This window comes from Dipodomys merriami, unplaced genomic scaffold (genome assembly GCF_024711535.1).
Source record: "Dipodomys merriami isolate MVZ:Mamm:240054 unplaced genomic scaffold, mDipMer1.0.p SCAF_44, whole genome shotgun sequence".
NCBI classification, from domain to species: Eukaryota; Metazoa; Chordata; class Mammalia; order Rodentia; family Heteromyidae; genus Dipodomys; species Dipodomys merriami.
This window is the reverse complement of record NW_027206002.1, coordinates 3,231,115-3,258,892: the sequence shown is the minus strand read 5'-3', so window position 1 is coordinate 3,258,892 and position 27,778 is coordinate 3,231,115. Positions and strand designations below refer to the sequence as shown.

General features: G+C 39.9%; 1 protein-coding gene across 5 annotated transcripts; it reads left to right on the top strand.

Moving 5' to 3' along the window:
- The first annotated feature begins 398 nt into the window (after window positions 1-398).
- Window positions 399-27,451, top strand: Clk4 (CDC like kinase 4). Of its 5 annotated transcripts, XM_069993801.1 has the most exons (15): window positions 2,718-2,801; window positions 6,881-7,041; window positions 7,884-7,963; window positions 8,492-8,550; window positions 11,768-11,990; window positions 13,081-13,171; window positions 13,562-13,628; window positions 17,776-17,892; window positions 17,976-18,142; window positions 18,286-18,380; window positions 18,733-18,862; window positions 21,860-21,942; window positions 24,915-24,994; window positions 26,564-26,654; window positions 26,958-27,451. In XM_069993801.1, the coding sequence occupies exons 2-15, from the start codon at window positions 6,939-6,941 to the stop codon at window positions 27,096-27,098; spliced, it is 1,527 nt and encodes a 508-aa protein (XP_069849902.1). In that variant the 5' UTR covers window positions 2,718-2,801; window positions 6,881-6,938; the 3' UTR covers window positions 27,099-27,451. The 5 variants fall into 5 exon arrangements, with proteins under 5 accessions (XP_069849898.1, XP_069849897.1, XP_069849900.1 ...); XM_069993798.1 differs by lacking the exons at window positions 7,884-7,963; window positions 8,492-8,550 and adding an exon at window positions 10,685-10,743 and having other exon boundaries at window positions 2,720-2,801; XM_069993797.1 differs by lacking the exons at window positions 2,718-2,801; window positions 7,884-7,963; window positions 8,492-8,550 and adding an exon at window positions 399-485.
- Window positions 27,452-27,778: the final 327 nt, after the last annotated feature.

The window sequence follows — 27,778 nt, the reverse complement described above, 5'->3', positions numbered from 1 at the left end:
TTTAAATTCATAATATGAATGCTGGTTAAGAATATACAAAACAAAACAAAAACTGAGATAAAGGTTTCACCCCTCCCCTGATATTGAGGAATACAACATTGTACATAGAGAACTAAGCTACCTTTTCCATAGTTGAATTGCCTTTGTTAATTGAAATGATATAAAGGCCTTAGAGAGTTTATTAGAGGCAGGAATTTGAAGATAAAATCAAATGTTATTGAAAAACTGGCAGGGAGTTTCTCCACAATCAGTGTCAAGACAGCTGGAGAAATGTGGGTTGCTTGAGTAACTGTGTGTCATTGTGACTCACAATGCCCAAGACATTGTGACCTTGAATGACCTGGATGTGCTTGAGAGAATCTGGCTCATTGTTTCATCATGAGAGCCTTGGCTGATATATAGCTTGCAGACCAGTATTTTAAGAAAATCCTTTTGACTTTCCCAAAAGATGGATTCAGCATATTTTCCTCTAGTGACTAAGTAAAGTAAGTTACTATGTATTTTGGTGCAGGAGCTGAAGCAGTCTATTGGACATGTGAATCACAAGTTATTTGGTACAAGCAAGGCCTGGGGTTGAATTCTGGTTCCAGTACTTAAAAATTTCTATCTGGAGCAAAACTATTACTAATTCTCTCCTAGGATTGTCTATGTTATGTTTTGAGATTGTCTTCAAAGCATGTAGCATATAATGAATAACTGATAGCAAAAGACAACTAAAATTCAAATTCAATACAGTTGGGTGTCAGTAATAAATACCTTACAACAGGGGTTATTACTTTGTGAGGGTAAAGGTTTGTTTACACCTTTGTGAATGTTATTTATAAATTTTTGTTTAAGTTATACAATAATTTTGACTCTAAACTCTGCTTTCATAGATGTCTTCTGTCCGTAGTTAAATAGCTAGAGTACATTCTAGAATATATGTTGAGATATTCTTCTGATTGTTATTCAAAGCATATATTTTCGGTAGTTGTAATGTGGTTTACGATTTTCTTGGAGCCGGGTGCCGGTTGCTCAGGCCTGTAATCCTAGCTAGCTATTCAGGAGGCTGAGGATTGAGGTTCAAAGCCAGGCCAAGCAGGAACATCCGAGACTCTCCAATAAACCATTCAGAAAACTGGAAGTGGCACTGTGGGTCAAGTGGTAGAGCACTAGCCTTGAGCTGAAGGGCTCAAGGACAGCACCCAGGCTCAGAGTTCAAGCCCCCAACTGACAGGGGCTTGGACATGTTTTTGTATAGAGATGAAGCTCCTGGATTAAGCACTGTTTAAGGTGGTGGTGGTGAAGTCCTGGGGCTTGAACAGCTGGGCCTGGGCACTGTTGCTGGACTCATTTTGCTCAAGGCTAGCTCTGAAGAATTTGAGCCATGGCACCAAATCTGGTTTCTTCTCTGATTAATTTGAGGTAAGAGTCTTGGAGACTTCCCTGCCTTGACTGGCGTCAAACCACCATCCTCAGATCTCAGCCTCCTAAGTACCTAGAATCACAGGTGTGAGCCACCGATGCTGAGCAGAAATTTGTTTTTTATTTATTTTTTTGGTGGGTCGTGGGGCTTGAACTCTGGGCTTGGGTGCTGTCCCTCAGCTCTTCAGCTCAAGGCGAGTGCTCTAGCGCTTGAGCCACAGCGCCACATCCGGTTTTCTAGTGGTTTATTGGAAATAAGAGTCTCACGGATTTTCCTGCCGGGGCTGGATTTGAACCTCAATCCTCAGATCTCAGCCTCCTGAGTAGCTAGGATGACAGGCGTGAGCCACCGGTGCCCCCCTTTATATTTATTCTTGAAAGTCAATTCTTACTATCCCTAAGTAGTTAGACCAAAGGGAGGGAGATAGGGAAATGTCAGAACTGCAAAATTGCTTTTTCTTTTCTTTTTTTTTTTTTTTTAAATCAAGCCCCTTCTGGATTCGCTCCAGATGCCAGATATATCAGTCTTGGACAGATAAAATTAACCCACCAGAAGAAATAATGGAAAGCAACCCAGCTGGCAGGAAAGCAAGAGCTCACACTAAGCGCTAATGCCTGTCAGAAGCTTCTGACCACCTCTCCCCTTTTGTTTTTTACTCTTCTGATTGAGGATCAACCGCCTCAGACACAGACCATCTCCCGGGCTTGTTCTGTGTGATATCCTCTTTATCCACCTTGGTCTGGCTGCCCCCAGTGGGTCTGACCACACAGATCCTGTTCCCTTGTGCCCCGCCCCCCACTCTAGATCTGACAGGGGGGCTTTGGGGACTGTTGGGTCTGACCACACAGATCCTGTTCCCTGGTGCCCCCCACACTCTAGATCTGACACGGGGGGCTTTGGGGACGGTCGCCTGGTGGGCTCTCAAAGCTCAGGTCCAGGAAGGTTAGGGAGAGAGGATACTGACACCAACTGGGCGTCCCGTTTTGAGAATGAAGGAAAATGGGTCACAGGATGTCTCGGCTGTGGAGTTCCGCACCCCGACCCGAATAGGAGGCAGATACGCGCCACAGTCAACCCTGGATTTAAGAATATATATGAAAATATATATGTATTATCCGGGGCCCTGTGCGGCCTAGAACCGCGCAGCCGCAGTGCAGAGCAACCAGGCCGCGCCCCTTCACGTCATAGGAGCACGTCCTCTACGAGCTGTGGGTGGGCGCGGGACTCTGTGACGTAGGCGCGTTCGCGCGGCGTGGGTGGAGCTAGACGCCGCCTTAGGGGGTTATAGGGCGACGGCGCAGCCGCCATTTTGTACGGTGTTTGTCGCAGCGACTGGACTGGCGCGACGGCGGTTTGGCGACATTTCTCGGCCAAAAGGCCTTTTGCTTTTACGGAGGTAAGTCTTCCGGGGAGAAGCGTCGGACGGGGCGGCTGTCGAGCTTTCTTGAGGTCTGAGTGGCCCGTCCCCGAGTTCCGACTTTGGCCACCGGGGATTGAGGTCGGCGGTTCCCGCGGGGGTCCTGCCCAGCTGGTGGCCTCAGACCCCTAAAGTTTCCCGGGCGGCGCGGTTCGGCAGCAGGCCCAGCTGTGGGAGCCCAAGAACGGCGCGGCTCGGGGGTGGGGGTGAGGGGGGGGAGACCTGGCTTGGCCTCACGCTTCCGGTTGACGAGCTCGGCTCTTGATTAGCTCGGCCTGAAGGCCCGAAGCCGTCGGGAATCCACTGCGGGGCCCCGCGTTCCCGAGGCTGGCCTGGGTCAAGCGCCCCTGGGCCAGGACGCCTGTGACTTGTGAGGCTTACCTGAGTCGAACGTCTTGTCCTTGTCCCTGAGCGTGTGTGCCAACAGCCCTGGCCCAGTGTCCGGGGCGGGGGGGGGGGGGGAGAGAGGGGGGGAGGTGGTGGTAACGGGGCGAATCCAGGTGTTGGGGAATCCACCTGGTGAAAAATAGGGGGAGTTTTCGCCCTAAACGTGTGTGTGTGCATTTTACCGCAGAGGTGGGGCCCTCTACCATTGTTGCAGAAACGGAGTATTTCTTAGTTTTGCAGTGTCTTCGAAGGCTCCCCCCCCCCTCCCCCCGGTTGCTGGCCCTCCCTGCAAACGAAACTGGCAAGTCACCCGGTGTTTGGTTAAAGCTGTCTGCGGGTGGCTTGTGCTTCTTCGGTGACCCCCACGGCCTTCCGGTTCCTCATTTTTGAAATGTAAACTTGAAGAGACCTTCCCATCAGCCGGGCGCCGGTGGTGGCTCACACCTGTCATCCTAGCTTACTCAGAAGGCTGAGATCTGAGGATCGTGGTTCCAAAGCCAGCCCGGGCAGGGAAGCCCGTGAGACCCTTAATCTCCAATAAAATAAAATAAAAACTCAGAAAACCGGAAGTGGCGCCGTGGCTCAAGTGGTAGAGAGCGCTAGCCTTGAGCCGAAGAGCTGAGGGACAGCGCCCAGGCCCAGAGTTCAAGCCCCACGACCGACCAAAAAAAAAAAAAAAAAAAAAACCTTCCATCGTCTTTTATCGTATTGGGATGTTTTTTTAAGCCATGTCTATGCATATCATAAAGTTGTCAAGTTTGCTCTCTTCATGAGGTCTCTTTTTAGACCTCTTTTTAGATTAAGAAACCGATTTCTAACACGGATATATAAATATATACACATGTCCATTGTGTTTCATGCTTTTATTGAAAATAACTAGTAGTCCTAGCACATGTAGGATTAAAAAGACCTTTAGGTATTGTAATAATTGTAGGTAGTTTTTCTTTGTGTATGAAGGAGCCTTTTCAAAATTGGATCTGGGAATCTGCTCTTTGCCTCCTATGAAAATGTTTCTGAACATTGCTGGGAGCCAGGATGGTTTGAGGGAAGGACATGAACACTGGGACCACCAACTGAGTTAAATTGCAAATAATGAACCAGATGAGAGAAATAATAATTTTGAGCTCTCACAACAAACTTCTTTATTTTAATGTTTGCTTATTAATAACTGATAATTTGAGAATTTTACCTTGTAAGAGCGATAGAAGAGTAAAAAAAAACAAAGCAATCACAGATATCTTGTAAAACCTGTCTAATGGGTGGCTATAGTAATTACCCTTAGTCATCATTGGAAGCTGTAATTTTGCTTGTAGTTATTTTAACAGTGAGTGCATGGAGGAATGTGGATGTAGTCCAGTAATAGAGCTCCTACATCCAGTCCCCAGAACTGAAAACTTACTCAGGCTGAGTTACACTTTTGATAAGTGAAGGATTGGGAAGGATTTCACTGATAGAAATTCTGTAGGCTTTTTTGAAGAAAAAATTTTTTGCTTTTGTTGTAAGTAATTTGTAATGTTCCTTTGTCATAGTCAAGTGACTATAACTAGATCACACTTGAATGTGCCCTGTGTTTCAATGAGAAGCTTAAAAGGATAATGACTTTTGTTTAGTCAGTGCTTTTTCTTTTTTAAAGTCAAGGACAAGACAGGCCACATTAACAGGTTGCCTGATGGACATAGAATTTAAGTCATTATGTGTCTCTTAAGGAAAACTTCCCAAGAGAATTGAAGCTGCTTCCATTCAAAGGCTTTCATCCAGTTGAAATCATTTAAGTTTTTACTTGATTTGTTTGCTTCTTTCTCAGTAACTGAGGCTAACTAGATTGGTTTTGATCCATTTTAATCTGTTCCAGCTTTTTCTCTGAGTTGTGAAATGCTTTTTGCCATTTAAACTCTTAGCAGAGTTTGGACTTCCTTGTTAGAAGTTTAACTGTTTGGGAAAAGTATTAAAGTGGGGAGTTAATTGTTTGAGTAATAAGCCTGGAAGGAACCCAGGCTGCAGATGGAGGTTGTAGATGGAGCCTGGAAATTGTCACCATTATGCTCTGGTGTCACTGACATGCCTCCGTGAGATTTTACTTTTAAGAGTAATTGCCCTGGGGCCATGTTGGTGGCTCATGCCTGTAATTCTAGCTACTCAGGTGGATGAGATCTGAGGATTGAGGTTCGAAGCCAGTCCAGACAGGAAAGACTCTTTGAGACTGTCAGTTAACCACCAAAAAAAAAAGTTGGAAATGGAGCTGTGGCTCAAGTGGTAGAGTGCTAGCCTTGAACTCAAGAGCTCAAGGACAATGTCCAGGCCCTGAGTTAAAGCCCCAGGGGACAGGGACTCTCCCTCCCCCTCCCCTTTCTCCCCTCCCTTTCCTCCCTCCCCCCCCTTCTCTTGTGCAAGTGCACACGCGCGCACACACACTGCTGCAAGATGATCCAAAAAATAAATTCTTTTTTTTTTTTTGGTCAGTCCTGGGGTCTGAACTCTGGGCCTGGGCACTATCCCTCAGCTCTTCAGCTCAAGGCTCTACCACTTGAGCTACAGCGCCACTTCCCCAAAAGTAAATTCTGAGAGTAAATATCACCTTTTGGTTTCTTTTCAGTTTCTCTGTTGAGTATCATTTCCTATCCACTTCCTCTGATACTTTCAAAGCTTGGATTCATTCTAAGATTTAGAGGAACTCTGTACAGTTTGAGAAAAGAAGCCTCATTAATAACTTTTAAACCAAAGTCACTTCCCATATTGGAGATACCATTTCTCTTACTTTAGTTATTTTGGCTATTCTTTGCCAAAGCTGCATGGACAATTGTGATATTTATCTTTAAGTCGGCTCACATTGTAACATTAATTTTTTTTTTTTTTGGTCGGTCATGGGGCCTGAACTCTGGGCCTGGGCTCTGTCCCTCAGCTCTTCAACTCAAGGCTAGTGCCCTGCCACTTGAGCCACAGCGTCACTTGGCTGCTTTTTCCTGCTTATGTGGTACTGAGGAATCAAACCCAGGGCCTCATGCATTTGAGGCAAGCACTCTACCACTGAGCCAACTTCCCAGCCCATTATTAACATTTTAATAGAATACCAGTAACTAGGAAATGCAGATAAATAATAGGTAACAGAAAAAATTATAATACTGTTTTTTGTGGGTTTATTTTGGGGGAGGGGTTGGCTGTGGGCTTGAACTCTGGTCCTTGGCACTGTCCCTCATCTCTATAGCTTAAGGAGAGCGCTCTACCACTTGATCCACAGTGCCACTTCTGGTTTTCTGTTGTTTATAATTGAATGTGAGAGTTTCACAAACTTTCCTGCCCAGGCTGGCTTTGAACCATGATCCTCAGCTCTCAGCCTCCGGAGTAGCTAGAAATACAGGCGTGAGCTACACACACCTGGCATTTTAAAAAACTTTTAAGAAACAGGCTAATGAATGTTACTTTGATAGGCACCAACATGAGAATTTATCCTGGTTGTACAAGAATTGAAAGAAAATGTATGAAAGTCTCATAATGTTAAATCCAACATTTAATACTAGGTTTGTGCTACTCAGTTGTTTGACAGACGAGTAGGATAGTGCTTCGTACTTTGTGAGCCCATATGAATTCATGTGCTGGATGTTTACATAATGTTTAATACATATAATCAACCATCTTTAGCCTTTACAGCTCTTTTTTTCCCTTGTGGTTAACAGATGCGGCATTCCAAACGAACTCACTGCCCTGATTGGGATAGCAGAGAAAGCTGGGGACATGAAAGCTACAGTGGAAGTCACAAACGGAAGAGGAGATCTCACAGCAGTACACAGGAGAACAGGCACTGTAAACCATATCATCAGTTTAAAGACACCGATTGGTAAATTATTCTTAAGCATTTTAGCCCTAAAAGTTTTAATAATTTGTCATTTTGCTTACATAGCTTTCATCTGTCATGTTATTTTAGCATATAGGAAACAAGTATTCAAAAAGTTTTTAGTGCCTGTGGTAGAAGAGTTTTTACAAGTGCTGGCTAAGGCCAAATAAAGTTCTTGTTGTCATGTCTGAAGCTGTCTGGGAGTACTGGGGACAGTTGGTTAGTAAGTGCATGAAACGCATATTCAAGGGTAGGGTATAACATTGCTCATAGAGCACTTGCCTAGCATGTGTGAGGCTCTGAATGTAACCCAGCATCACCAAAATATCAAAAACAATGAAAAACCCAGGCAGAAAAATATATTCAGTAACATAAATGTTCAGCAATCGTGATGTGTAATATTCAGTGAGTGTCTTTAACTTAGAAGTAAGAGACATTTATGTTGAGGTGCTCATTGTTTTTGCAAATGAGATGGGGTTAATCCAGGTGGGGGAAAAAGTACATACTCTTCAAGACTGTTAAGTACATTGAGATAAGTCATTTATGTTCTACAGGTTATATTTATAGAATATAACTGGGAAGTTTTAGAAATCTAAAAAAAATGTCTGGACTATTTTTAGCTTTAAGAATTACTCCTTTATACAGGCAATTGCTAGTAATTTAGAAAAAGGTGTTGACAAGTAGCATGTGTCCTGTTTCTTCTTACTGGAGGAATACTTTGTATACAGTAATAAGGAAATCTTAAAGATCACAGGTTAAGTAAGAGTTTCTATCTTCCATTGATTTCCATTGATTTCCCTTTCTCATTTTTGTTTTGTTTTGTTGTTTTTTTCTCCTTTGTGCAGATGTTCCATTGGGACTGTTTATTAGATTGATTTCTAAATTAGCTAACTGGAGTTCTTTTAAAAACAGTATGCTATACTTTATTGTGCTATACAGGTTTGCTCTGCCAAATAATCAAGTGATTTGTAGGCTGAGCTGATTTAACATATTTTATTAAACGTAAGGGAAAGGAGAAAGTTTATTTCAGGATTTCAATGACCAGAGCTAATTAATATCCATTATACTATAAAAAATAACATCTGAACTTCATTACTAATAAGTATAAAACAAGTCTCATGAAGCCTGAAACATAGTACTGTTTATAGGTTATTAAACATTATACATGTAGAAAGGAAGTGATTTGAGGGATGACAGCTAGTACATATTCATAGCTAATTGCATAAACATATTAATATGTCAAGCCAATGTGTTAATCTTTCTTTGACAATGACACCAGATAGCTTTGATAGTAATTGTTCACAATAACCTAGAATATTTTGACAGTTTTTTGAAGGATTTTATAAACAAAACTAAAAATGCAGAAAAAAATAAGGCAGGCAGCTGTAGTACAATTGACATGTACCACTATTTCGTGTAAATTATTTTGTTCTTAAAATATCTGTGAACATACAGATCTTTTGTCTGTTTCCTGAAAGTAGACTCTGAGAAGAGGCATTTTCAGGTTAAAGCGTATGAACTCTTAAAAGATTCTTGATACACTTTTACTTTTTTTTTTCTCTTGGAAAGCTAATGCCAAATTATAGACAATGTATTCTTTCATGCTGTCACCATTCTTGGCCATTTTAAAGGTCAAGAATTTTAAAAGTGTTTGAATTTTAAAATTGATAAATTTTGTTTACTGTAACATATTTATGGACCAGATGAACTTTTTACTGACTTATATACTTTTTCTATGTGTAATTATTTTAACTGTCATCTTTTTCTGATTGGTCCTTTCATTAATCATTAGGCACAGTATACTGAGATGATGCATGAGTGTTAGCAGTAAAGAACATTTTTATATATTGTCAAAACCCTTAAATAAGTCTTTCTTAAATGTCAGGTATCAAATGTTAAACAAGATTCTCAAAACTATGGGAATAGGAATGACTTTTTGAGGTATGTTTAAAATTCAGATGATCAGCTTTAAATTTAGTGAGTATAACCAGAGGCCTTACATCATTTTTAATAAAAGATTTATGCAATGCTTGGTAAGAAATGTACGCATTATCCTGCCCATGTAATTGTAACCCCTCTGTACAGTATGTTCACAAATAAAATAAAATAAAATTTAAAAAAAAATAAAAGATTTATGTTTAATATTGTTACTAAACAGACCATCCTTTGAGAAATAGTTGTTAGTTAGACACATCTACAGGGCTTTTAATGATTTATTCTTAATGAGAGAAATTGGTCTGTATTTTCCTAGGTGAAAATTACGCTTGCTGGAATTGTCTACTTACTATATCCTGAGTAACATGTAGACAGATTCTTCTTTAAGTAGTTGTGGCTGAAGGTACTATGTAAATGTGAGATAGATGGCAGTTTTTATCCTCTGAAATTTCTTTCTGCCTAGTACTTTATCCACTGCTTGGCCTCCTTTTAGTATACCTCTATTTCTATCTTTGTCATGAGTGCTTTCCTAGCCATTTCAAGATTGAGTTCTTCGCCTATTCTGACTCTGAACACTCGTGTAGCCTTTGAACATTTCCCATATTGTTAGGCCTTATTTTTATGTGAGTAGTATCAAATTATTATTTGTTGGCATGGATTCTGCCTAACATAATTTTGTCTCCTACAGGATCTGTGTAGATATTAAAACCAAGGCCCATACTCTCATCAGCTTTGGCTCTTTTTTTTTTTTTTTTTTTTTTTGGTGTCAGTTGTGGGGCTTGAACTCTGGGCCTGGGGGTTGTCCCTCAGCTCTTTAGCTCAAGGCTAGTTCTCTACCACTTGAGCCTACAGCATCACTTCTGGTTTCCTGGTGGTTTATTGGACATGAGTCTCATGGACTTTCCTGCCCAGGCTGGCTTTGAACCATGATCCTCAGATTTCAGCCTCCTGAGTAGCTAGGATTACAGGGCATGAGCCACCAGCGTCCCGTAGTTTTGGCTCTTTTTGAAAGACCACAATAAAATATTTACAGGTCATTTAGTGAATAATTTTGAAAGTTAAATCAGTCCATTTTTTTCTACTTGTTTACTTCTATGGTCTTTATCAAATCTTTAAACCTTGGCATTGTAGATTGAAAGGGTTCTTAGTAGTTTAGTTTATCCGATGGTGGTATAATCACTATGTTTCGTTACTGTATTTCTTTTGTATTATCACAAACTCCAATGTTATGGTGTAGTCCATATAAAGATTATTAGTGTTAAGTACTTTTTTCATAGAAAGATATTTGACCTTTTATGGATCAAATTACATACAGAATTAAACAGAAAGCTCTATGGAATGTATTAATTTCTAGCTTGTGGAGATCTCCTGACAGTTTCAAAACTACTGGCTTAGACCACAACTTACCCTAATAAATAATCTGACTTGTTTTTCTACTAGTTAGAGCTTAAAATATATAATAGAAAATAAGAAAAGGTTCTTATATCTCCCCAGCCTGAGTTAGATGCCAACCTTGATAGGTAGTAGTTTTAGAGATGTTCCCTTTATTTCTACCTATAACAGCCTCCTGGGAGAGCGAATGATAGCATATCTGGGGCATGGAGTGGGGTTGGTAAGGGCGTTCAAGGCAACATCTGTCACTCCATTGCTTGTCAGGATTATTTTAGTTCATTTGTTGTCTGACTGGGCAGGTGTCCCCTCTCTCCCTCAGTGCTCCATGTGCATCCCTCTTGAAGCTTCGCACTCTGTTGAAGAGGACACTCATCCCAGGTAGAGAGGGGGAGGGGAACTGGGCCACTTTTTCCATCAGATCAAGGCTACTTAACTGGAATCCATTGATTTTCTAAGTTCTATGTCTCTATGAAATTCCTTGCCAAATATATTTTTTGGGAAGAGGACGTCCACAACTTGCATCAGATCTCAAGGGATCTGTAGATCTAAGCATTAGATAATGATCTTTTCTATTGTATTTCTCAAGCAGAAATGACAGGAAGTTAGATATGTAGAGGAAAAAAGTGGTGGGACTTTGGTAATCTGGGTAAGCAGTTTCAGGATCCCTTTCTCATTTGTGGGAGATATATTTAAGATGTCTTCACCACACTAGGCAGTTCTCAAAAACTATATTGTCTACTGTAGGAGTAACATCTTAGAAATACAAAGAGGAGAGGAGACAGAAAAGGTAATGTATAATAGCAGTTCAAAAATGCCTCAGTTTTTGCATGGATGTGCTTTTACAACCATGGCATGTTGTTTTAGGGATTTTAGTTTTGTCATTCGTCAAGTGAAAGGGCTAGAAAGGCTCCTATCTGTAAGACACCTTCTATGAAAGAATTCTCTGTGTGTGCCAGTAATACCTAAATGCACGTACATTAAAAGAGAAAGGAATCCTGTTTTGCCTCCCCTGTGTTGGTTTTGAGTGAGGAAAAGGAAACTAAGTTTTAAAAGGTACATATCATAAGATTGAATTTCAGAAGAGCACTTTAGTGGTATTTTTTGGTCTTTTTCTAGAAGGTAAAGGAACATTTACTCAAGTAAACACTAAACAATATGACTTAAATTTTATTCCTTGATGTGATATACTTGACAGCATTTTTATAATAGAGAAGAACGAACCCATTTGCTTGTTGGTTAAAATTTATTTCTTAAGCTTTGCATAGGTCTACATTTTAACTCAATTTGAATTTTTCTTTTATTGAGTTAGCTGATTAAACCAAGAATTCTTGAGTGTCTTTATTTTGAAGCACTTAATTCCAGAGTAAAGAGAATAATTTGAAATCCTTTAATGTGTTTGCAGTCATTATTTAGAAGCAAGGTCTTTGAATGAGAGAGATTACCGGGATCGGAGATACGTTGATGAATACAGAAATGACTACTGTGAAGGATATGTTCCTAGACATTATCATAGAGACATTGAAAGCACTTACCGAATTCACTGCAGTAAATCTTCGGTCCGAAGCAGGAGAAGCAGTCCTAAAAGGAAGCGTAATAGACACTGTTCAAGTCATCAGTCACATTCGGTATGATTGATTTTGTTTTTATTTTGAGTGGATTCTTATTTGTATATAAAAACTCTTAAGGAGCTGATAAATTTCTAAAAGTTCTTTATATGTAAAATATTATTTGGATATATTAAAATTTATGTATGTACTTGAATCCTTAAAGGATACTGTACATTCTCATAGCCGATCTGTATATTAGCTAGCTTTTATTTGCCCACATTTACTCATATTCTGCAAATTAAGTCATGAGTTTGTTGATTTTTAATAGTAAAAGTATCTTATTTTTGTGTTTGTATAGTATACCATTTAAATAAAAATGAAGCATCCAAATTTCTTTCAACTTAAATATATTTTTTTTTTTACTTTGAAAGAAACCTCTTTACTGATATTTGGAACCAAATAGAGAAAAGTTGCACTATTGTGTATCAGTGCCACAAAGGCCCATAGCTCATCTTCTGCATCTAAGTCGGTTGACATTGTGAAGATGGGTATTAAATGGAAAATGTATTTTAAAAGTCAGCTTTTTTTTTCTGCTGTAACTCTGACATGTTCACTTGTTTAATCTGTACACTTTTTAGTTTTCCACCCTGAGTTTCCTTCAGTACAAATAATATTAGATTGAACACTGAAATGAGCTAGCCTTTATTTCCCCCTTTTACTATAATCATATGTATATTTAAATGTTGCTAAGTAAGGACAATTTCAACTAAGTATGACGTTTTAAACATTTTTTTACAAACTAGACATTTCATCTCACAGCATATGATAGAGCAAGAGATTAGTAAATCATGACATTGCATTCTTTAAATTTCAGACTTCAATTAAATCAATATTTTAAAGAGACAATTGTGATGTTTTTTCTATTGCCACTTTAAGTATCTTATCTGAAAATCTGTTCCTTGCCATGTTTTTCTTCTGTAACATAAACTGTGCCCTGTGAATTTCTGGGGACTGAATTTGAAATTGCTCCTGCCAACTGTTCGTGGCCTGGTGCTTATCTGAATGCCTGAATATCTCCCCGCTGAATGAATTGCGTATTCTGCCCTGAATTCACTCTGATATATTGATTGGCTGGACGATCTTGGTGCTGCCCACTTGCCGGTTCCAGAAGAGCCACCGAAGGAAAAGATCCAGGAGTATAGAGGATGATGAGGAGGGTCACCTGATCTGTCAAAGTGGAGACGTTCTAAGAGCAAGATGTATAGAATATTTTTCAACACTTTTTAAACTTTGCAGACAGAATAATCTTTTTAAGAATAGTTTGTCAGCGGGGGGCTAAAGAACTCTTCATTGCTTGTTTGTTTTGTTTTTTGTGGGTTTATTTGTTCTTTTGTATTTCTTCTTTTCTGTATAATTTAAATATATCTACTCTAAAGTTGCAAGATAATCAGTGGAATTTGAGATTAGAGCAAGACAGATAGCTGTATCTAATTGTTTTTGTAGCAGCTGAAATAACATAATTTGAGTGCTGAAACCTTAGTTATGCTTTGATAGAGATCATTTGAAAATATTCCACAAGCATTCATTGTTTGAGTAACTAGATAATTTGTGCTTAGGTACTTATACCTCTTTTTCTCTCCCTTACTTAGATGAAATCGTGGACACTTTGGGTGAAGGGGCCTTTGGCAAAGTTGTAGAGTGCATTGATCATGCCATGTAAGTTTATTGCTATTTCCTTTTATGAACATTCTGGTCATTTTTGATGGGGAAGGTCTCATAATTGAAATGAAGTTATATTTGGCTATATGTTTTTCCAGAAAATATCTAACAAAATACCTTGAACTTGCCAGGTGCTGGTGGCTCATACCTGTAATCTGAGCTAACTACTCAGGAGGTTGAGATCTTAGGATCGATCATAGTTCAAAGCCAGCCCAAGCATGAAAGTTTATAAGGCATGAAATTTTGTGAGACGCTTATCTCCAATTACAAAAAGCTGCAAGTGGCACACTGGCTCAAGTGGTCAGTCTTGAGCAAAAAGAGCTTGGGACAGTGCCCAGGCCCCTAAGTTCAAGCTCCAGGACAGGGGGGCAGGGTAGAGGATGACAACGACCTTGAACTAGATGTGATTTTTTATTTTATTATTTTTATTTTTTTGGTCAGTGGTGGGGCTTGAACTCTGAGCCTGGATGTTGTCTCTCAGCTCTTTAGCTCAAGGCATGTGCTCTCCACAGTGCCCCTTCCGGTTTTCTGGAGATAAGAGGCTCAGGGACTTTCCTGTCCAGACTGGCTTTGAGCCGTGATCCTCAGATGTCAGCTTCAGTAGCTAGGATTACAGGCGTGAGCCACTTGGAGCCTGGCTTAGATGTGATTTTTTAAATGCTAACACATTCTACCAAATAGAGTTCATTCAGTAGATGAACTCCTTCAAGTAAAGAGTCCCACAACTTGGGCTTTTGGCCCTCTGTAAGAGAATTCGTTATTATGGGGTTACAATAAAGCAAATTAGACTAACCTAATAAAGTACCCATATTAAAGCTAGCTTTCTAAACTGTATTACTTTAAAGGCCTAAAGAATAAGATTCAAATTATTTGTTTTCTAATTATGGTTAATTACTGGCATTTTTGAAATGTGTAAGGTATGATGTCATGTAAAACTACGGTACTAGAGTCATTTTAACTTGGAAGGGCTGGGAATGTAGCTTAGTGATAGACACATTTGCCTAGCATCTCGACTCTAGATGTCCAGAAGAAATCACACAAAGCGAAAGAAGGGAATCCCAGCAACTGAACCCAGGGAAAAACAACAAAGTTTCCTTGTTTGAAAGAGCACTGCACTGGGTATTCCAGTCCAAATTCTTTTTTTTTTTTTTTTGGTCAGTCTTGGGGCTTGAACTCTGGGCTTGGGTGCTGTTCTTCAGCTCAAGGCGAGCACTATATCTCTTGAACCACAACGCCACTTCCTCCAAATTCTTTAAATGAAGCATGCTAACCTGTTTGTGATTGACCTGCTGCCTTATTTTACCTTCCTCCCAGTGTTCCATCTTTTGTAAGGAACCTCTTAAGAGAATATAGTGAAACTGCACTTTGCTAAATGGTATCTGAATGTATCATAAATTAAGGTGATCAGAATGATTTCCAGCTTATTGAAAGCAAGAGTTTAAAAATAAAGCATCTTTATTATCACTCAAAAAATGCAAAAATGATTGAATTTTATAATATGTTGAAATGTTTTTAGACTTACAAAAAAGTTGATAAAATGGTTGAAAGAATTCCCAAATATACTGACTAGATTCCTTAAACATTAGCATTTGACTATATTTGCTTCATTCTTAAATACATTATATTTTCAAATTTTAACATCAAACTTGAATACATAGTTCTCATTGAGGTTTCACCAGTTGTCCTTATTAACCTACTTCTAAACTTTTCTGAGATTTTAGTCACTATTTAATAAAAGTATCCCAATGAATAGTATTGATAAAAGTAGAACTGTATTTACAGACATGAAAAGTTGTTTTGTTCTGCTCAGGCTGGCTTTGAACAGTGATCCTCTGGGTCTCAGTCTCCTTAAGTAGCTAGGATATTATGGACATGAGCCACTACCACCCAGCTCTGAAAAGTTTTTTGAAGTATCTTACTGAGATGGTTGGGCTTTGTACAGCTATCCATAAATAAATACCTCAATATATATACAGCAATGTCTGTTCCTGTTTTCACATTTTTATAGATAGAAATACTGAGACAACTTTTTGGCTATATTATTTAAAAATTTGGGTTGTAAGAGTTTTGTTTCAGCTTGGGCAAGTACCGCAAGTTTTTGTGGTAACGGGACTGACCTAGGGTCTCGAGAGCTTGCTAGGCAGGTACTCTATTACTTGAGCCGTGCTACCATGCCTCTAGCCCTGTTCTGCATTGGTTATTTTTAAGGTAGGGTTTCACTTTATACTCAAGTAGAATTCTCCTACTTGTGATTTCCTGCATTACTGGAAATACCATTGTATTTCCTCACTAGGGTTAACAGGTGTACACCACTGCACTCAGCCATTGGTTTAGATGGAATCTTGAGAACTTTGCTTTGAACCAAATTGTGATTCCCTGATCTTTGTCTCTGAAGTAGGCTAGGATTACAGAATTACTGGCTTGAGCCACTATCCCTTCCTGTAGTTTGATATGGCTCCCCCCACCCCCAAATACTAAGGTTTGAGCTCAAGGAGTGGTGCTTGCCTAGAAGGTACCCTTATCACTGAGCTAGCTATACCTACAACCCTAAAATTTTATATATTTACACACACACACACACACAAACACATTTTGTCAAGGCCCTGGCACTGTCTCTGAGTTCTTTAACTCAAGGCTAGCATTTTACTACTTTAAGCCACAGCACCACTTCCGGTTTTCTAGTGGTTTATTGGAGCTAAGAGTCTCAGGGACTTTCCCGCCAGGCTGGCTTTAAACCACAATCCTCAGATCCCAGCCTCCTGAGTAGCTAGGATTACAGGTGTGAGTCACTGGTGCCCAGCCCTAAAAATAATTTTTAATAAAAATCTTTTTTCTTTGTGGTATTGGAAATTTAACCCAATATTAAAAAATAGGCACTCTACTAAGCTGCATCTTCAACGTCTGTGTTGTTGGGGTTTTTTTTTTTCTCCCATCCTGAGGCTCAAATTCTGGGCCTGGCCACTGTCCCTGAGCTCCTTTTTGCTCAAGGCCAGCACCCCACCACTTAAGCCATGAGCCACAGTGCAACTTTTGGCTTTTTCTATGGTTAATTGGAGGTGAATATCATGGACTTCTCTGCCGCAGCTGGCTTTGAACCTCAGTCCTCAGATTTCAGCCTCCTGAGTAGCTAGGATTATAGGCATGAGCCACCAACACCTGGCTCAGCTTCTCTTTTATAGCAATCCTTTTAAGATGTGTACTGAACATCAGAGGGAGATTGTTATCCAAAACATTTATATACCAGATGTTATAGCCCACACATGTGTAGTCCCCAGCCACGGATGTCTATCTTACATTTTACAGTTTTACTTTTGTTGTAGGAAGTTTGTAAAATTTTAGGAACATTAACATTTGTAAAAATTAAGGAAATTGGGCTGGGAATGTGGCTTAGTGGTAGAGTCCTTGCCTAACATACATGTAGCCCTGGGTTCAATTTGGCAGTACCACATAAACAGAAAAGGCTGGAAGTGGTGCTGTGGCTCAAGTGGTAGAACACTAGTCTTGAGCACAGAGAGGCTCAGGGACAGAGCTCAGGCTCTGAGTCCAAGCCCTAGGACTGGCAGAAAAAAAAGGGGGGGGAGGGGATTGATCCTTTATATAAATTACATTTTCTCAGAATGTTTTAAGAAGATGTTAGATGGGACCTAGTGTGTAATATGCTCTAAAAAGTGATTTTAGAAAAACAGCCTAGAAAAAAGGGCAGTTACAAGATTTTTACCTGTGCATGTGGTGCAGGTCTTTAATCTCAGTATTTAGGAGGCAGAGGCAATTTGAGGTCAGCTTTGGCTAAGTTCAAGGCCAGCCATGGATATCTAGCAAGACCTTTTTCAAAAAAGAAAAATAACTGTGCTTTAGAAGATACATGATTTGCTGGGTGCCGGTGGTTCACGCCTGTAATCCTAGCTACTCAGGAGGCTGAGATCTGAGGATCGAGGTTCAAAGCCAGCCTGGGCAGGAAAATCGGTGAGATTCTTATCTCTAATAAAGTACTAGAAAACCGGAAGTGGCGCTGTGGCTCAAGCAGTAGAGCGCTCACCTTGAGCTGCAGAGCGCAGGGACAGCGCCAAAACCCAGAGTTCAAGCCCCATGACTAACAAAAAAAGGAGATACATGATTTTAACCTACTGTTCATCTTGTTTTTAAGGGATGGCTTACATGTGGCAGTGAAAATTGTAAAAAATGTAGGCCGTTATCGTGAAGCAGCTCGTTCAGAAATCCAAGTATTGGAACATTTAAATAGTACTGATCCCAATAGTGTCTTGTAAGTATAAATTTAAACCAGGAACCATCCTACTACAAAATAAATAATTCTTCAAACTGAATTATCATTTTGCTCTATTCCAGCCGATGTGTCCAGATGCTAGAGTGGTTTGATCATCATGGTCATGTTTGTATTGTGTTTGAACTGCTGGGACTTAGTACCTATGATTTCATTAAAGAAAACAGCTTTCTGCCCTTTCAAATTGATCACATCAGGCAGATGGCTTATCAGATCTGCCAGTCAATAAATTGTAAGTATACTTGATACACTTTCAACTACCAGAAAATCTTGTAAACCTCCTTTGACCAGTATGTTCACCATTATCTATACTCTTCCCCCTCCCAATACCAGTATGTTTCTAAGTGAAGCTAATGATGTCTTTTTTCTTTGTAGTTTTGCATCATAATAAATTAACCCATACAGATCTGAAACCTGAAAATATACTGTTTGTGAAATCTGACTATGTGGTCAAATATAATTCTAAAATGGTAAGTTACAGACTTTTAGTTTGGGTGGTTTGGTCTTTAACTTCATGATCCTTAAATGAGGAAGTTCACTTCTGAGTCTCACTATGTCCTGTTAGGTAATCATAAATAGAGTAGGACTGCCTTGATAGTTGAATGGTAGAGCACATGTACTCTTCTTTCTTATGAACTTATTTGACAAAGTGGTACTTTTGGGGCTGCAGGTATAGCCCAGTGGTGGAGTGTTTGCATCTCATTCATTAGGCCTTGGTTTTTGTCCCTAGCACCAAAACAAAAAAAGATAATTCATGTGTAAGTCTTTTGAGTAGTATAAAATATTTCTGTCTTTATTGAGTTTCATTGTACTTGTTTCTAGAAACGTGATGAACGAACCCTGAAGAACACAGATATCAAGGTTGTGGACTTTGGAAGTGCGACGTATGATGATGAACACCACAGTACTTTGGTGTCTACCCGGCACTACAGAGCTCCAGAGGTCATTTTGGGTCAGTAAACACCAGATTTCCTTGTATTGTGATTAAAGAGATTTTATTAGGGTAGGGATGGGACATGGGAACATAATTTTATCCAAAAATGTGTGACATTGCTTATAAAAACTTTTCTATGTGATAGAAATGTGATACTACTTTTGAAAGATACTCCAAATGGTGGTGAGTTTTGAACAAGTTAATCATGATCATAAAGCAGGTTCTGATATGCTGACACTAAAGCATGGTTCTGGTAAAGTGCTAAGGATGACCAATTGGGAGTAGATAAAGGCTAAGGGTTAGAGTTTGTCAAAGACAGTGGCAGTATTTCAGATCAGGTGTATTGAAAGTTTTAAATGTGACCAGGCAAGGTAGAGTTTGAATAAATCTGAAATTTAGAATCATTGGCCTTGAGGAAAAGGAATCTGGCCATGAGATGAGAAGAGTGTGTTTACAGAGCCTTCCTGAAGATGAAGGCAGAAGTAGATGAGGGAAAAATATGTAATGAGGTACTAAAGTAGAGGGCAGGCAGTTGCCTTGGATGTTGGGATTGAATAGGTAAAATGGCAGGAAATATGGATGTGGAATTCTAGATAATAGAGGTGATTTTCACTTGGAGGATAATATGCTATAGATGTTTCAATCACCTGAAGAAAAGCTGGCATAGGAGATGGGTTAAAGAAGGAAACTTGTCTGAGCCAAAGCTCGGTTATTTATATATTCCAATAGTATTCACTGTGTTCAAATGAGGGGCGTCATAGAAGTCAATGAAGTTTGTGTGTGTGTGTGTGTCATATGCCTGTAATCTTTGGGAGGCAGAGTAAGGAGGATTGCTACTTTGAGGCCCATTCTGAACTGAACATAGTGAATCATCCAGTCAGAAGTATTTAATGAAGCTTCTGATTATATTCTTTAACTTCAGTAATGTTTCTAAAAGTCACTTAATATTTTCAAGTATGCCCTTTATTATTTTACTATTATTTATGTCAGTCTTGAGGTTTGAACTCTGGGCCTAGACTCTCTGTCCCTGAGCTTTTTTTGCTCAAGGCTAGTGAAAGTTGGTTGTGGGGCTTGAAGTCAGGGCCTGGGTGCTGTCCTTCAGCTTTTTTGCTCAAGGCTAGTACTCTACCACTTAGTGAGCCACAGTACCACTTCCACTTTTCTGGTTGTTAATTGGAGATAAGAGTCTTAACAGACTTTCCTGCCTGGGCTGACTTCAAACCATGATCCTTAGATCTCAGCTTCCTGAATAGCTAGGATTACAGCCTGGCTCAACTGTGTGTGTGTGTGTGTGTGTGTGTGTGTGTGTGTGTGTGTGTGTGTGTGTGTGTGTGTGTGTGTGTGTGTGTGTGTGTGTGTGTGTGTGTGTGTGTGTGTGTGTGTGTGTGTGTGTGTGTGTGTGTGTGTGTGTGTGTGTGTGTGTGTGTTTCATGGGATTGAACTAGGCCTGGCTGCTGAACTGTGTGTGTGTGTGTGTGTGTGTGTGTGTGTGTGTGTGTGTGTGTGTGTGTGTGTGTGTGTGTGTGTGTGTGTGTGTGTGTGTGTGTGTGTGTGTGTGTGTGTGTGTGTGTGTGTGTGTGTGTGTGTTTCATGGGATTGAACTAGGCCTGGCTGCTGTCCTTCAGCTCAAGGCTAGCGCTCTACCGTGTGTGTGTGTGTGTGTGTGTGTGTGTGTGTGTGTGTGTGTGTGTGTGTGTGTGTGTGTGTGTGTGTTGAACTAGGCCTGGCTGCTGTCCTTCAGCTCAAGGCTAGCGCTCTACCACTTGAGCCAGAGCCACTTCCGGCTGAGGAATCAAACCCAGGGCCTCATGCATGCAAGGCAAGCACCCTACCACTGAACCACCTTCCCAGCCCAACTCTACCGTGTGTGTGTGTGTGTGTGTGTGTGTGTGTGTGTGTGTGTGTGTGTGTGTGTGTGTGTGTGTGTGTGTGTGTGTGTGTGTGTGTGTGTGTGTGTGTGTTTTGAACTAGGCCTGGCTGCTGTCCTTCAGCTCAAGGCTAGCGCTCTACCACTTGAGCCAGAGCCACTTCCGGCTGAGGAATCAAACCCAGGGCCTCATGCATACAAGGCAAGCACCCTACCACTGAACCACCTTCCCAGCCCAACTATTTAATTTTTAAAGACTAAATATCTGTATAGTTTACTCTTCTCTTCCAATTGAGTATGGGTTTAAGAACGTTAGGTGTTTTGTTCTTTCCTGAAAAGTATTGCCATTGGAAGTTTTTTTCTGTCTTCTGTATTTTTTTAGTATGTCACATATTTTTGTCTTGTTTTTGTTTTTGAGACAGGATCTTGCTATGTAGCCTGGGTTGTCCTGGAATTCATTGTAGCCTCTACCTTTTGAACTGGGAGCAGGCTGAATGTACAGGCCTGAATCAACATACGTAAAAGATTGTGTGTACAATGTAGCTCCCACTCTATGAACTTAAATTTTGTCTGTTCATTTTTGCCTGGAGGTCAAATTGTTGATAGTTCCTATTACAGTTTTTCTATTTATTTTAATGTGAGAAATAAATTTACCCATTAAGCTGGTTATAGTTGATAAAGACTAAGTAATTACATTTTGAGGATAATTACAAACCTATATTTGTGCTAGTAACATGTATTTGTCCATAGACCAATCATGAGCACAGGTTTCAGTAGCAGTGCTCCCCATCATGACAGCAGTTTAGAGATTATACTGGAAAATATTGTCACCCTTTTACTTTTTATATAAGGTGTCCCACTTCAAGTTAAAAAATACTGTCCTGATAAGAGCATATGGACTATAAGGTCTTGCTGAACAGTTGAGACAAATATGTGAACCTTAGCCAGCCAATGGAGACCCATGCCTGTAATCTTAGCTACTCAGGAGGCTAAGATCTGAGGATCATAGGTTGAAGCCAGCCTGTGCAGAAAAGTCTGTGAGTTCATGTCTTCAGTTAACTACCAAAAAAGCTGGAAGGAAGGTTTTATATGTTAGTATTTTAAAAGTTGCAATATCATTAATGTGTTTAATATTTGTTATTGAACAGCTTTAGGTTGGTCTCAGCCTTGCGATGTTTGGAGCATTGGTTGCATTCTTATTGAATATTACCTTGGGTTCACAGTCTTTCAGGTACGTATCTAAGCCATTTCATGTAATAATTTGTAATTTTAAATGTTTAAAGGCAAGTTTGTGTTTTAGAGTCCATCACTATGCGTGAGGTTAAAATTTACACATATCCCAAAATGGTCATCCTACTCTGGAACCACAGTTCAATGAAATTCTACTGTTAATAAATAGACACAGCTCATTTTGTATGATGGTGGTTCATGCATGTCCCTCTCTTTATTATAGACCTTCATAAATCAGTAGTTTTACTGTAGCAGGTTTTAATTCAGCATTTGTAATGTTGAATCATTTCTTTTTGTAGAAGAATTCAGAAGCAACAAGTTTATTTCACTCTTTAAAAATTCACTATCTGTGATGCTTAAGCATTTCTAGGTTGGAAGTTGTTACCAATAGTACCTGGAAGTCCTCCAAAAGACTTGAAAACTGGTTACACTGTAAAGGTTGTGTTTGTTGTAATGGAACAATGTAGCAAGTTGTTAGGAGCACCCAGAGGAGGTTGGTAATTGTTTCCTTACAGGAGAAATCACTGAGTATTATTACATAGGGAATTTCTATACAGCTGGTCATAAAACTGGGGTGTCTAAAGTGTATCAGGAAGAAGGAATAGTAGAAATGTAGAGGAGCAGAGATGTAGTCAGGGAAGTTTGGTGTTAGAGTATTTATGGCAATGTAACTTGTGTACCTTTGAAAGATACTTGTTTTTTATCCACAAAGTTAGTGCTTTCAAAATACATACTGGCTAGAATTTATTTTGTAGTGTTGCCATTTTATACTTTTGAAATTGATTATCACTGCTTTTAAAAATATTTTTCCATTTAGGAAAAGACACTAAAATTATTTGGCAAAACAAAAAGTAGCCAACACCCCCTCCCACGAAGTTTCACCTATATCTGGATTTGAAAAGTCTTGAAAGCCTTAGGTAGTGCATTGAAAAAAGAGAATGGTGTTTTCATGTGGTACCCCAGTGTTCAGTTTTGCTTTGTTTGAGAGAGTTGTGAAGATCCCAGCCTGATCTTTTGTGTTGGCTTGAAATTATAGCAGTTTAAGGGTAGGATTTTAATTCTATACTGTGAATAAAAAGTTGTAGACTTCAGAAACTTGAGAAGTAAAGCTAGCCAGGTATGGCAATACAGACCTGTAATCCCATCATCATTTGAGAGGTTGAGGCAGAAGGATCACAAGTTGGTGGACTATGTAGTAAGATTCTGTCTCCCAAAACAAAAACAAAAATGGTGAAGTTAATGATAAACCATTAATGTTTTGAAAGCATTGTATATTTGATAGATGTAAAAAGTACTACTGATTCTCTCTGGACAAGGATTTGCACTCAGTTATGACTTCAAAAAAACATGCCTGATGGCCTGTTCTGTTTTTTTTTTTTTTGTCGGTCATGGTGCTTGAACTCTGGGTTTGGGCGCTATCCCTCAGCTCTTCAACTCAAGGCAAGCCATCTACTGCTTAAGCCACAGCGTCACTTCAGTTTTCTAGTGGTTTATTGGAGATACGAGTCTCATAGACTTTTCTGCCCGAGCTAGCTTTGAATTGTGATCCTCAGATCTCAGCCTCCTGAGTAGCTAGGATTACAGGCGTGAGCCACCAGTGCCTGGTTTCTGTTTTTGTTTTTTTTTTTTTTTTTGTCGGTCGTGGGGCTTGAACTCTGGGCCTGGGCGCTGTCCCTCAGCTCTTCAGCTCAAGGCTAGCACTCTACCACTTGAGCTACAGCGCCACTTCCAGTTTTCTGGTGGTTTATTGGAGATAGGAGTCTCACAGTCTCTCCTGCCCGGGCTGGCTTTGAACCGCGATCCTCAGATCTCAGCCTCCTGAGTAGCTAGGATTACAGGCGTGAGCCACCAGCGCCCGGCTTCTGTTTTTGTTTTTTAAGAGACTGGATAGAAATCATTTGAGTAGCTCTGCTTAAAATGCTTTAACTATCCGGCCATTTAGAGGACATTTGCTGGCTCTGCTCCAGAAGTATGGCATTCTTAGCCGTATGTTGTCTTCTACTCTAGCCAGTGTGTGTTACTGTGTAGTTATTAGAATATGAGCTTTGGAGTTTACTGCTCAGCTTTCCTCACTTATGAACTCTTGACTTTGAGCTAGTATCTTAACCTTTTGTGAGAATTAATGAGACTTTTTACTATCTGGTATTAATTGTAAATAAGTGGACTTCCGAGGTCATTCCTTAAAACAGTTCAAGAAATAAAAATGAAAGCAGCTGTTCAGTTTTCCATTAAATCATATTAATGGGGTTGGGAATGTGACTTAGTGGTAGAGTGCTTGCCTAACATGCATGAAGCCCTGAGTTCATTTCCTCAGTAACATATAAACAGTAAAGGCTGGAAGTAGTGCTATGGCTCTGGTGGTAGAGTGCTAGCCTTGAACGGAAGCCGGGCGCTGGTGGCTCACGCCTGTCATCCTAGCTACTCAGGAGGCTGAGATCTGAGGATCGCGGTTCAAAGCCAGCCCGGGCAGGAAAGACCGTGAGACTCCTATCTCCAATAAACCACCAGAAAACCGGAAGTGGCGCTGTAGCTCAAGTGGTAGAGCGCTCGCCTTGAGTTGGAGAGCTGAGGGACAGCGCCCAGGCCCAGAGTTCAAGCCCCACGACCGACAAAAAAAAAAAAGAAAGAAGCTTAGGGATAATAAGTCCCAGGCCCTGAGTTCAAGCCCCAGGACTGGCAAAAATAAGTTGTATAGATGCTGCTCGGACTTCACTAATCCATCTCAGACTAGACAACACAGCACACTGAGTATTTATTTAATCTTTGAAGAATTGTTTAGTGTGAATTGTGTAGTATGACTAGATGAGTCCTTTCATATCAGCATAATCTTTTTTTTACACTTTTTATTATCTTTAAGTAGTTGTACAAAGAAGTTTGTACAAACAGTGTAACAGCATAATATTCTTGTGTTCACTTTTTTAATGTGTGCAGGGAAATGGAAAGTACTGAATTTTTTTTTTTTTAATTTTTTAGACTCATGACAGTAAAGAACATCTGGCAATGATGGAACGGATTTTGGGACCCATACCAACGCACATGATTCAGAAAACAAGGTATGTTTCAAGACTAAATATCTTGGTTGGGCTGGGCAACAGTAGCTCAAGCTTGTAGTCCTAGCTACTCAGGAGACTGACATCTGAGGATTGTAGTTTGAAGCCAGCCTGAGCAGGAAAGTTGGTAAGACTCTTAGTTCCGATTAACCACAAAAAGCTGGAAGTGGAGCTGTGACTAGCCTTGAGCAAACAAAACAAAACAAAAAATTCAAGTGCCCAGGCTTGAGTTCAAGCCTCAGAAGTGGCACAAAAATAAATACCTTGGCTGGGTTTGGATAGTGGCCACTTTTTAAACTACAGGTAACAACAGGGGCTTTAGATTTTGCAAAACAAAAAACAAAAATTGTCTATACTAGTGATAACTAATTTATAAATACATCTTACCCCTTCCTAAAAAGATTTTTTATGACGATGAAAAAAATGTTATTTTTGGTTTTTTATATTTGAGTTATGTGTTTTCCTAAATTGATGGAAAAAGAGTACATAGAATTTGAAAAAGTGTATTCTTTGGATCATGAATTGGAATTAACCAGTGTTGCTGACCCAGCTATATGTCCTTATGTCCAGCTCCACCCACATGAGTCACCTTGCTTACTGTCCAAGCCAGGGCACTGTGGCTTAAACCTTTCAGCTACTTGAGAGGCAGAGATCCAGGAGGATTGTGGTTCAAGACCAACCTAAGCAAAAAGTTCACAATACCCAATCTAAACCAATAAAAAGTTGAGCCAAGGTGCTCGTTTGTCATCTCAGCTGAAAGTAAAGCAAAAATGGGAGGATTTATAATCCACGCCAGCCTAGCCATAAACATGAGGATTCTATTTGAAAAGCAAAAAGGGCAAGAGTCTTCGCCTACCAAGCACTCGGCCCTGAGTTCAAACTCCAGTACTGCCATGCAAGACTTCCAGCTTCACTCCAGATAGAATGGAATCAAAATTTACAGGAATAGGTCCAGGAGTCTCTGGGGTTTATTTGTTTGCTTGTCTTTTGTTTATCATTTTGGCTTCAACAACAATAGAGAAGAGTTCTGTCCGAGTTACATAGGCTGGAAGTCCAAAAAGTCCAAACAAGGCCATGTTCTCTTTGAAGGCTCAGATGGAAAGGCTTAGGAGAAATTGTTCCTTGCTACCTCTCATCTTTGGTGGTTTCTGACCATCTTGGAGATGAAGACAGAGGTCTCTGTCTTCACACGGCCTTCTCCCTCATGTGTTTTTGTCCCTGTGTCAAAATTTCCCTGTCATCGTCCTCAGAAAGCTGGTTGTGCTGGAGTTAGGGCCAAACCTAACTCAATATGAATTCATCTTAACCTTGTCCAAATAAGGTTCTGGGTGAATGTGGATTGTAATGGACATAATCTCGTCCTTACCTATTTCCTGCTTTGTGCCATGCAGCAATAAGGGATTGGTTTTTTTGTTGCCAGCAGCAGTTATTTTTTTTGCCTCCAGCCTAGTTTTTTGCTGTTTATTTTGAAGATGGGAGTCTCAGATTTTTGACTGATCTCAAACTGTAATCCTCTAGATCTCTCTGAGGAGTTAGGATTTACTAATCCAGACTTTTTTTTTCTCCTTGTAGAAAACGCAAGTATTTTCACCATAACCAGCTTGATTGGGATGAGCACAGTTCTGCTGGGAGATACGTTAGGAGGCGCTGCAAACCATTAAAGGTAAAGAATAACAAAATTGAAAATTAAGAACAGGGCTGGGATGTGGTTGAGTGGTAGAGTGCCTACCTAGCATGTATGAAGCCCTGGGTTCAATTTCTCAGTTCCACATAAACAGAAAAGGCCAAGAAGAGATGCTGTAGTAAAGTGCTAGGCTTGAGCAAAAGAATTTTGCTCAGGGACAGTGCCTAGGCCCTGAGTCCAAGCCCCAGGACTGGCCCCCACCCCCCCAAAAAAAATTAAGAACAATAATGGCTTCACTATCAGCAGTATCTTGTTTAACAAAGCATTCTCCTCTTCACCCAGGAGTTTATGCTCTGTCATGATGAAGAACACGAGAAATTATTTGACCTGGTTCGAAGAATGTTGGAATATGAACCAACCAAAAGAATTACCTTGGATGAAGCCTTGCAGCACCCTTTCTTTGACTTATTAAAAAAGAAATGAAATGGAAATTGGTGGTCTTACTATATACTTCTCTAGAAGAAATTACTTTAAGACTGTGTCAGTCAATTATGCATTCTAATATTTTTGTAAACATTAAATTATTTTGTACAGTTAAGTGTAAATACTGTATGTTTTGTATTAATAGTATAATTACCTTGTTAAGCAAGTATGATCTTGATAATGAATGAAATGAAGTTAAAATTAATTTTCCTTTTTGACATTAGTTACTATTTTTAAAGGCCTTTGGTAAATCCTTTGTGTCCAATGATAAATGTGATTGATTGATCTTGTCTTTTGTACATGGAGGTTAACTCTGAAGTGATTTTTTTTTTCCAAGTAAAAAAGAAATCTTGGCTACTTAAATCCTTAAGTGAATATTCTTTTTTTATCGTCAGATTTGGGACTTAAGAAGTTTTGTGTGTGATTGTTGGACAGCTAGGCAAACTGTAGAAACCAAACATGTAGGAATGCTGGTTGTGGTTTTCTGAGATGGTAAATATTTCTGCCCGGCATCTGAATACTTATCATAGTCTTTTGTTTTTTTACTCAACACTGAAATGCTGCTGTTTTATGGAAAATAGATACAGGTAGAAAACAAACCAATAAGCAAAAATGTTCAATTAATCACAGAAATTTCTGCAGGTTTCTTTTCTCAGTGTGTGTTCTCTATTCTCCCCAAA

Bases quoted from the DNA above. Each gene is read 5' to 3' on its own strand.
- Clk4 (XM_069993801.1), top strand. From the start codon at position 6,939: ATGAAAGCTACAGTGGAAGTCACAAACGGAAGAGGAGATCTCACAGCA. The intron at 13,629-17,775 runs GTAAGTTTATTG...CTTGTTTTTAAG, and splicing joins GAGTGCATTGATCATGCCAT to GGATGGCTTACATGTGGCAG. The intron at 24,995-26,563 runs GTATGTTTCAAG...TTCTCCTTGTAG, and splicing joins CACATGATTCAGAAAACAAG to AAAACGCAAGTATTTTCACC.